Consider the following 11,604-nt stretch of genomic DNA (forward strand, 5'->3'; position numbering starts at 1 on the left):
CATGCTACTGTGGCACACTCCACACTCGACCCAGTCAAAGGGTACAAACGTAATCAATGACAAAGGTACAATCTTTGGGCGGCAATATAGATCCAAATGTGAAAACAGTAGCAGCCAGGTTCTCTACGACCGGTGGGATGACAGGTGTCAGGAAACATTTGGCGTCTGATTCAGCTGCTTTACAAACATCAGCCATATGCATATTTGTGACTTGTGCCTTTTGTTATCAACCGTAGATGCACCAACACTGGATTGTAAGACAGACACAAGTTTGTCTTTGTACACATAAAGATAAATGTTGCACATTGTGTTTTGGTTTTCAGCTGTTCAAAATCTTTTGATGGTATTCTGTGGTTCCCTCAGGTATCTGTGTAGTTCTTTGAAGATATCACAGTGTGTCAAACTGGTTTATAGAGATAGAAAAACTATTAACAAAGCACTCATCATACCTGAGTAGTATTATTTATTGCCTTAGTCTTTTGTGAGTGTAAAATATGAATGAGTATGCTTTGCACTATTTTAATCTTAGCATGGACAACACAAATAGATGTCATATTTATCTGTTCTCTACTGCCCATATTCAGGGAGGTACAAGTGTTCAAGTAGGCTTTCTCAAATAATGAGCAAACTCATCATCATCATTATCATCAGAGGATTATCGCCATCACATCACATCCATGATGTGTCCAGATGTAATTTGCATTTAGCGCCTGTCTGTTTGTGCATCTCTATTGATGTCAAAATGTTGAGCTTCATCTTCACTCTGTCACTCCTGCTTTTGTTTTGTCCTGCTTCAGTTTGAACTGTTGACATTGGTACTATCTAGTTTGTAAGCACAGCTTGTCAGTTGTGCTTTTTTTAAAATCTTACTGTTGTCTGAGGGCCTTTTCACATTTGTGGCCAACTGTACGGTTTCTATGGTAACACTTTTCCCAATATTCACAATATTCCCCAAGGACATTTCCTTGAAAGTACTGTTTTATTTAGTTGCAGTTCTCTCCAGAAAATGCCTCAGACATGATGACTCAATAAATAAAGCATCTAGATTTTCCAGCTCTGAGGCCTCTCTTCACCGGTTCAAAATGGGATAGAAAGAAAACATTCCCAAGGCCTCTGAGGTGAATCTGTCGAGTCCACAGTGGGTTTATGTGATTAATATCAGTGTGCTTTGTATCCATAGAAAAACACATTGTAATAAACAATAGCAAAACAAAAAAATCCTTTGATCAATGCAGTCATTTACCACATCGGTGGTACCGATGTGTTCTGAGCCTCATCAGACAGCTGCTGCTGCATTATGAGTCGTCTTCTTGCATGGACCAAAGTTAAAGCATTAATAATAACAAGTGTCACCTCTCATCATCTAAGTGTCTTTTGCTTTTGTATAATTTACATCTTGAAAAACGCAAAGTTTTCAAAACAGGTTTAGATCAAATATTCAAATGATTATTTTACATTTATATCTCACAATATAAATTTGTAGAAACATTTCTGGATCAAATTTCATCCTCAACCAAAACCCCTGAGGGTCCATTGTCATTCATTTTTAAGGTTCAGTGTTCAAATGGTGCCATAAACTGAGAAAAAAAAAAAACATAATCCCATTCATAAGATCCAAAACATGTTTATTCTGACACCATATGTACTAAAGAGTTGAATTTGGCTACCTTAGAATATTGTTCTTTTTATTTTGTAGTTATTTTATTGTAAAGATGTGCTGCTCTTGTAATGTTGACTATATTAAAAAAAGATAAACAAGTAGCCTTGTCATATTTATCGGCTGATAAACACACACACTCCTACAATCCATTTTTGTCCTTCCTGGGTTTAGCCATATGTTAATTATAAATGTATATTAGCATGCTATTATGTATATCATATATTGTTGGCATTGATATTATTGTACATTGGGTTGTATCATGCAGTTAACACTTTATTTTGTTTCCACACCTGCAGCCCTAACATGAACACACACACACACACACACACACACACACACACACACACACACACACACACACACACACACACTCTTCATCAGTCAGAATGAAGTAATAGAAGTATCAGCGACATATCTTATAGCAGTGTGTTGTTTTAAATACACAGGATAAGTCGATATCAATAAAATGTTTCCTAATCAACTTCAGTTAATCAGCGCAAAGGCACCACTTATTGATGACAGCCGTGAAGCACATTGCTATCATTATTATTAGCCACATATAAACAAATAAGTAAATGTAATAACAGGGAATTAAATGAATTTACAGCAGCAGAGAGGGGTAGTGCAATAACAAGAGATGTCAGTTAAATTGTGAAATGACAAATAAGGAAGTTTAAAGCAACATTATAACTTTAAAAAAAGCTGTTGTCATTCCCATTTTCCTCATGCCAAAGTAATTTGCATCCTTTTGAAGTCTAATGTCAAGTTTTTTGCCTTTAGTGAATTTTAGTAAAATTGTTTACTTTGATAAATGTTGTAAATATATCTGTCCTGATTCATAATGATGTATAATTACAACAACTATAACTGTATAATTTGTAACATTTTACTTGTACTAGAAAAAAATCTGTCAGACACACTGATAAGGTGAATGTGCTTTGTACATAAGGTTATTCCACTTAAGAGACCAAAGACTCAGGTGACTTTAATCATCTTTTTATCATATTTATTGAACTGAACACAATTTAATTAAAAATCACAGCTAACATATACAAAATAACATAAACAAATGAATTAAAAATCACAGCAAATAAAACCCCTATTAATCAACATAACAGTGCCTCTAGTGTAGTTCCGCCTATGTCCAGCAGGTGGCGGTAATGTACCTGAACGCTGTCTCACGTTTTTAACTGCCAGGAAAAACACGAAGAAGAAGAAGTGTCATATCCGTGTGCGATATTAGTGAACTTGTGCACGGATTAAGTTTTAGTCACCTAATCTCCTCTGTGATTTAAGTATTATTATTCATAGTATTACAAAATATAGCTGCTAAATAGCAGCTCCACGGTTGCTAACAGGAACAGGAGTCGGTATCGTCAGCAGGCTGCTGAGGAACAGGCCCACAACAAGCAGTCAGGATGGACTCCTGGGTTCGCTTTAACGGCCAGAGCCAAGCCAAAGAGAGGGTCATCAGGTAATGTCACCGCTTTTATACATAAATAAGAGCTCAAACTGTGAGTTACCTACAAATGTTAATGTTGACTTAAAGTACTGGAAGGTCCCCAGCTAATGCTACACCTCTGCTAGCATAATAACCCAACAGTGGCTTGTTAGAGTTTTTTTTAGTTTTTTTATTTTAACCTTTATTTAACCCTCCTGTCGTCCTTCCGGGTCAAATTTACCCAATCTGTTTTGACTATTCCTTCTTTCCTCCTTCCTTCCTTCTTTCCTTCCTCCTCTATCCTCCTTCCTTCTTCCTCCATCCTCCTTTCTTTCTTTCCTTCCTTTCCTCCCTCCTTCCCTTCTTTTCTTTTCTCCTTCCGCTATCTCCTTTACTTTCTCTCTTCTTTCCTTCCTCCTGATTTCCTCTCCTTTCCTCCTTCCTTCCTTCCTCCCTCCTTTTCTTCCTCCTTCCTTCTTTATTTTTCCTTCCTTTCTTCTCTTCCTCCCCTTTCTTTCCTCCATCCTCCTTCCTTTCTCTCTCCTTTCCATTCTTTCTCCTTTTCGTCCTCTCTTCTTTCCTTCCTCCATCCTTCTTTCTTTCCTTCCTTCTTTCCTCCATCCTTTTTTACTTCCCTTTGCATCCTTCCCTCTTCTTCCTTCCTTGACCCGAGGACAACAGGAGGGTTAACCAGGTTTTGTCCCATTGAGATCCAAGATCTCTTTTTCAAGGGAGACCTGGCCAAGAACGGCAGCACATAGAACGTTTCAACACATAGTCACAAACATTGGTCAACAATACAAATACATACAAAAACAATTGAATTGAAAAAAAAATGGTTAAAAGAGTTTGCACTCAAATAAAACATCTACACTCCTGAAGTCTGGATGTGATGGAATTTAACATGGATTTGAAAACATTTAGTGATATCAGGCTTTGGAGTTTGAGCTCTTGTTGCAATAAGTTCCAAGTATTCGGAGCTGAAAATCTAAAAGCTTTCTTCCCTAACTCTGTTCTGACATTAGGAACCTTAAGATGATAAAAGTCCTGGGAGCGGAGACTGTAGGCCCTATTGTTCACGGTTAAAAGGGAAGATAAATAAGATGGAGTCATCTGAAGAATAGCCCTATAAATTAACTGGTACCAATGGCTGAGCCGGCACACATATAGAGATGGCCAATTCACTTTACTGTATAAGACACAGTGATGGGTTTGAGCTCCACAGTTTGTAATAAACCTCAAAGCACCGTGATACAGTTACTTACTTTCCATGGATAGCTAGGTTAACACAGTGAAGTTGGTCTGACTTGGTTTATGTATTTGATTGGAAAGATCATTTATGTGTCTTTGAGCTACATTACGTTACAGTCTCTATGTTTTGAGCTGTTTTTCCATGTCCTATAACTCCGGACCAGTTTCTGTTTTTCGCCTAAATACTAAAAACAGTAAGGAAATTATTCAGAACTGGGACAAAGACACTCCAACAGGAAGCGCCTAACTGAGACTGAATTGAAAGTGTAACTGAATGTAAACTGATGTCAAACTCTCAGGAGTCAGGACATGAACTCTGTCCTGAGGACACACTGTGTGTACACAAATATTGATTTCCCAATTTATTGCCCCATTAGGACAGAGGTGCAGGGTTCTATCTAGACCAGGAGTCTCAAACTTAAATTACCTGGGGGCCGATGGAGGCAGTATCAAAATAACCAAAAAGACACAAAATGACAAAAAAAAGACACAAAATGACAAAAAAAAGACACAGAATTACCAAAAAGACACAAAATTATGTAAAAAAAAAGGTCATAAAATGACAGAAAAAACTAAATTACTTAAAAAAAACCAAAATGACCAGAAAGACACAGAATTACCAAAAAAAGACACAAAATGACAAAAAAAATACACAGAATTACCAAAAAGACACAAAATTATGTAAAAAAAAGTCACAAAATGACAGAAAAAACTAAATTACTTAAAAAAAACCCAAAATGACCAGAAAGACACAGAATTACCAAAAAAAGACACAAAATTAAAAAAAAAAAACCCTACAAAATGACCAAAAAATACACAGAATTACCAAAATAGACACAAAATTATTCAAAAAATGCACAAAATTATTTTAAAAAAGGACACAAAATTATTTTAAAAAAGACAGTTATTTAAAAAAGACAAAAATTACCCAAAAAAGTAATTAAAGGGACCTTCCACACAAAACATGGTGAAGTGCCATTCATATAAAACTCACATTAAACTTTCATATCAAGGTGGGGGCCACAAAATATCATCATGAGGGCCGCAATTGACCCGCGGGCCGCAAGTTTGAGTCCCCTGATCTAGACAGTTTGATGACTGTAATGTCTTTGTGCTTGTAGTAGTCTGACAGTTGACACTGACACAGATGAATGTCCAAAAGGATAATTTAAAAAATTACTCTTTAATGTACACAGTTTAAATGAGCCCAAACTAGGGCTGGGCGATATTGACCAAAAGTCATATCCCGATATTTTTAGTCTAAATATCAATATACAATATATACCCTGATATTTTTATCACAAAGTGAGAGCAAATGTTCAGTCAAAGCCAAATAAGACATGTCACAAGTAGTTTTATTGAAATTGTTTATTTAAGTTAACAACAGGAGTACCTTTTAAAAAAAAAAATTAAAAAAAAATCAAAGCTCCATAAAGTGCCCTTTTGAATTAAAAAAATATCTTCAATAAAGATAGCCTATGAAATAAAATAGGCCAATCTTTTTCTGAAATAAATATATTTATATGAGAAAAGAATAACAATCATTACAAAATAACTTAATATGACAAACCCTAGTAAGGGCAGCATTTATATATAAACAAAGAAAATAAAAATTTAACTATGACGATATATGCGATATGGTCTAATTCCATATCACATTTAAAAATATATCAATATATTTTTTATATTGATAGATCGCCCAGCCGTAGATAAACCCAGTTTGCTGTCTCTGTACTAACAGTACAGATGTATCTACAGTGAGCTGATGTGTTGGTCATGCTGTTTATGACTTTGTGTTGTGCACTCACAGGGCAGCTCAGTATGCCTGCACTCTGCTGGGCTACACTCTGCAGAAGGGCGGGGCATCGTCTGAACTTCGCAAAACTGTCAGTCAGCTGGAGGCACACATGAGCCTGACAAGAAAGTGTGAGTAAAGCAGCTGGTTAAGTTATTTTCCAAGCACCAAAGCTGAAAGACGGTGGCTGATATGTGTTTGTGTCCCACAGTGCTGCGACTGGGAAACTCTGTGGAGGCGTTGGAGGCTGCCAAGAGGGCCATCCACCTTTCTGACAGCGTGCTGAGGCTCTGCCTGACCATCAGTCACCTCAACAGAGCCATGTACTTTGCATGTGACAACGTCCTGTGGGCTGGGAAAACTGGCCTCATTTCCAAACTGGACCAACACAAATGGAGTCAGAGATCTTTCAGGTGAGTCACCTTTTTTTTTCTTTACATTTTAATAACAAATGCATCCATAGCACTTTGAAGTGTCAAAATGCTCTCACTGCAATGAAATGCAAATATGGGGACAAACATCATCACACAAGAATAAAATTGGGCTTACCCAATTTATGCCATTTACAGACTGTTTAGGGAGCCCAGTATGCAGAAATAAGCAGCAGCACAAGATACTAAAGAATGATTGGAAATGCACACAAAACAGAAGAACAGACAATATTATAATATATAACATTCCAAGGAACAAATTAGTTAAAGCCACACATCCATGATATCACTTTACCAGTGGTGGAATGTAACTTAGTACATTTACTCAAGCACTGTACTACTACAGTAGTAGTTATGAGGTACTTGTACTTTACTTGACTCTACTACTCTATTTCCATTTTATGTAACTGTATACTTCTACTCCACTACATTTAGCTGACAGCTTTAGTTACTTTACAGGTCGAGATTTAACATAAAATATGGTCAATTTAAAATGATTAGGCTTTTTTTTATGATAGCTTATAACAGTAAAGTAAGTAGTTCAAATGATCTGTCTTTGCAAAATTAAAACACTGCTTACATAAATGCATCAATAATAATAATAATCCAATAATATATTTGGAATATATAAAACAGTCTGAGAGTGGGTCCATTCTGCATTACAAGTACTTTTACTTGATACTTTAAGTACATTTTGATGCTGATACTTTTGTACTTTTACTTCAGTAAGTTTTGAATGCAGGACTTTTGTTTGGAGTGGAGTAATTTCACAGTGTGGTATTAGTACTTTTACTTAAGTAAGGGATCTGAATACTTCTTCCACCACTACAGTTTACCCACTGACAACCATTCTGTTCCTTTCAAAATAAATCAAATCTCTTCCTCGTTGATTGATTGAATCTGCAGGTACTACCTCTTTGCTCTGATCCTCAACCTGAGTCGAGACGTGTATGAGCTCCGCCTCCTCGTTGAGTGTGAATCACGTTACAGAGCCTCCAAGTCCCCGTCCTCCCCCAACCTGCCCGACGACCACTCTTCTTCCCCTTCCACACCTGCACAGTTGGCATGGCTTCGCAGACAGCTCCACCTGCTGGTGACGGTGCTGTACAGTAACCCGCCTCTGCTGCTGGACCTGCTGAAGAACAGTTGTGATATCTTTATCCCACTAGACCGTCTGGGGATTTACCCTACAGGGCAAGGCTTTGTCGGGGCCTGTGGCCTGGCCTCTTCTGTGCTCTCCATCCTCACCATGGTCCACCCCTGGCTCAAGCTCAAGCCATGAACCCAGATACACAGTGGAGGGCTCCATCTGAGGAGGCTCAAGGAGGACGGAGATGAGAATGTAACAGGGCTAACACTGATCTTTATGTAAAAGACAGCAGCTGCTGTGTGCTGTGATCACGCTTTGGGATACTGCTTACTGATTACTGAGCTGCATGTTTGAACTGATAGGACTTCATGCTTCAGATGGGAGAAAAGGTTGCAAGCCATCAGTGTAGTGCTGCACACAGCCCACAATCACATAAAGCAAACCCCATTAATCCCTGTCCTGCAACATCAAATCTCAATACATAAGTCTTTACAGGTACAGGAAGAATGTTGAAAACATAAACTCACCTGGTGGTAGGCAGTCTTCTAAGTGGCAAACAAGGTGGAAAATGAACACAAATAAAACTTAATTTCTGTCAGATTTGGGTCCCCTCCAGTAAAGACTGTAAGCTGAGTGCTGCTGCAGAAGCATTTTGCGTCAGTTGTACCAAATAGACGCCAAATTTTCTATATGCCAACTAATAAGTTTGGTCTTACCTCAACCCACTCATTCCCACAGTGGCTTTATGCTCGGCCAGACTGGTTCTCTTTCTAGTCTCCTACCATGCTCTAAGCTCAGTATGGGCTCCAGTATATTTGGTTTCATAAGTAGATGCAGACAGGAACTAAAGCTGTGGGATGAGGGTTAAAACCGGTAGTGGCTATGACCAGCTAGGGCTGGGCAATATGAACCAAAAGTCATATCCCGATATATTTAGGCTGAATATCGATATACGATATATATCGCAATATTTTTTATCACAAAGTGAGAGCAAATGTTCAGTCAAAGTCAAATATGAAATGTCAGAAGTAGTTTTATTGAAACCCTTTATTTAAGTAAAATGTAAATACTGTATAACAACAGGAGTACCTTTTTAAAATAAAAAAAATCAAAGCTCTATAAAGAGCACATTTAAATAAAAACATCTTAAATAAAAATAGCCTATGAAATAAAATAGGCCAATCTTTTTCCGAAAAAAATATATTTATATGAGAAAAGAATAACTAACATTACAAAAGAACTAAATATGACAAACCCTAGTAAGGGCGGTATTTATATATAAAGAAAGAGAAAAAGTTGAACTATATCGATATATGCAATATGGTCTAATTCTATATCACATTTAAAAATATATCAATATATCTTTTATATGGACATATCGCCCAGCCCTATGACCAGCATGCCACTCACATGGCTCGTATGATATTTGATGTTTGACAACCAATCACAATGACAGCCATTATATTTGACTTTAATAGAAGACAGCTTTCTGAGTGTGAGTAAAGCATGCTTTTTGTTCATTTGTACATTTGTTTGCCTGACATTGTTGTGCACACCCAGTGAGTTTATTTTTTTCTACACTCTGCCTGTATTCTGTATTTTGGACCCCCTTAGTGGCTGAACTGTCACAGTCCTGCGGAATTGAAACTTTCCATGAATCTTGTGAGGAGGAAGACATTGCTGCACTGATCTTTAAGTGTTAGAAGGTTGTGACACCATGAAGCTGTGACAAAGTGTTGAATTCATGAAGGTTTATACCTGAGGTGTACTCCAGAAAGCAGGGTTTGTGAAAACCCTGAGTATATAAACCGTGATAAGAAGGAAACTCGGGTTTCCATTCCAGATAGACAAACTCTGGAACCTAACCTGCTTGCTAACAGGTTTTCTTCCACAAACCCTGGGCTTCTCTCCTCTGTCCCCTCCCTCTTTTAGAGACATTTCCTCATTGATTGAAACACATTAATTAGCAGAGGTTACTGTATGTTTGGATATTAGTTTGTTACTCAGGGACTGTTAACCCTAGAAAGCCTGAACCATGAAATAATTGCTAGAAAATTATTATTTTTTTCAACTCGAGTGTTTATTAAACCTGCTGACAAATAATAATAAAAAAAAAACATTTAAATATCAATTTGCTTTTATGAATTCTAATTTGTATCATATTTGATACATCAGGTCTTTTTGTGCAATTTGTTGCTCACAGTTTGTTTTTCTTGAAATAACAAAAACATATTTTAAACCAATTAAAACTTTGACTTTTTAACATTTTCCTCAAACATACAAAATATTTCCTTTCCATATAACACAACATCATACATCTGCTGATATGAAGTTTTCATGCAGCAGGTACGGATCCAGTTACCAGCAAATTATTTTTGTTTGTTGCTCAGTTTGTTTATCTTCAACACATTTGCAATGTTCAATTTTTTTCCATCTGTAAATACACACCAAAAAAACAGATTATTATAATTCAATTTCTTTGAATTGTTCGAGGGAGATATTTCAATTTTACTCTTAATATACCTATTTATGTCAGTTAAACCTTTACTTAGTTTGCCCAAATGAGAAAAAATCAACACCTTTTTACTATAAATTAAGTTATGAAATACTAATTTTCAATTACATCAGTCCATTAGATATTCCTATTGAAGTATCAGTAACAATTTAAAGGTTTTTCTTATCTTAACTTTTTTCAAATTTGACAAAAATATTCTTGAAAAATGACATGTGGGTCACTGATTGATGGCAGCCATATTGAATGTCACAAGGGGAGGACCTCTGATGCATTAATTATTGATCCAGGTACTGCATGTTTCTGATTATACACTCAAAAACTTGTGTATCAAATATGATACATTGGGCTTTATAGGGTTAAAGGTGACTGCTTTTTATCTACATCAGTCATGTCTTTGAACAGAAAATTAGTGTCATTCTCAGTCCTCCATTAAATTGTTTTAATCTGTAATTCAGTTTAAATTGTGAAAAGCTTTGCAGTGAATAATAAGACCCATCTCTATTACTTATGATGTGATTGGTTGCACTAATGAAACATGATTATTATAATAAAGATAATTTGATGATTATGTGAAGTAGGCTATGGATATTATATTTCTGAGGTACAGCATCTACAGAATGTTTTCATTAGGCTTGTCGGCAGTCTGAATCTGTTTTAATTACATTTGTTAAAACAGCTGAAATACAGCCAGTGATCGCTGTTGAGCGATGATCTGAGGTGTCTACAATATAAAATCTTGTGTATTTTTTTTTTTGTTTCGTTCACATACAAAAATAAAGAATGTACATGTTCATTCATGCTTAAAAGCAACACGAAAGAGCAGAATGATAGTAGAAAAATAAAAGCAATAAAATAAAAAAAATAAAACAAAACAAAACAAAACAAAAAAACCTAGGTGGAGTCAAATCAAATATCAAAACAAAAATAAGGTTTACAAATAAAATAGATTTAAATATTATAATACAACTCGGAGGATGTCAAATCTTGTGTATTTTAACACATTCAGACACAGGATCAGAATGTGAGCTTACAATCATGTCTCAATGTCTGTTTTTACTTTTTCATCTTCAGTTGTTGGCCTCTGTGTTTTGTCCCGGTCAGATTAAAGCTGAACAAATATTTAAAATGTAAAAGCCCTCTACAGTCTGATAGCACCACGTCATCATCCATGAGGGGAATGTAGCTTCAGTCTGGTAAATCACAGAGTAAAACTTTATTGTTTAAAACTTGAGGAAACTTTCTCCGGCTCTGACTCAGCCTCTTTTTTCAAAAAACAAAAAACCTTACAGTCCACATTTCCTATAGGCATTCATATATATCTCTCCGCTGGATTCAAATGGAGGCTCTGTTGCCATGGTGAATAGTAGCATTAGGGCTCTATTGATCAAGTTTTTCAAGTTCAACCTACTCAAGAGTTTACT

General features: G+C 36.3%; 1 protein-coding gene across 1 annotated transcript; it reads left to right on the top strand.

Annotated features, from left to right (window-relative positions):
* Window positions 1-2,880: 2,880 nt before the first annotated feature.
* Window positions 2,881-9,799, top strand: pex11b (peroxisomal biogenesis factor 11 beta). The gene is made up of 4 exons (XM_059350474.1): window positions 2,881-3,134; window positions 6,163-6,278; window positions 6,359-6,560; window positions 7,485-9,799. The coding sequence occupies exons 1-4, from the start codon at window positions 3,079-3,081 to the stop codon at window positions 7,858-7,860; spliced, it is 750 nt and encodes a 249-aa protein (XP_059206457.1). The 5' UTR covers window positions 2,881-3,078; the 3' UTR covers window positions 7,861-9,799.
* The last annotated feature ends 1,805 nt before the right edge of the window (window positions 9,800-11,604 follow it).

The sequence above is a fragment of the Centropristis striata genome, chromosome 14, assembly GCF_030273125.1.
Source record: "Centropristis striata isolate RG_2023a ecotype Rhode Island chromosome 14, C.striata_1.0, whole genome shotgun sequence".
Lineage (NCBI taxonomy): Eukaryota > Metazoa > Chordata > Actinopteri > Perciformes > Serranidae > Centropristis > Centropristis striata.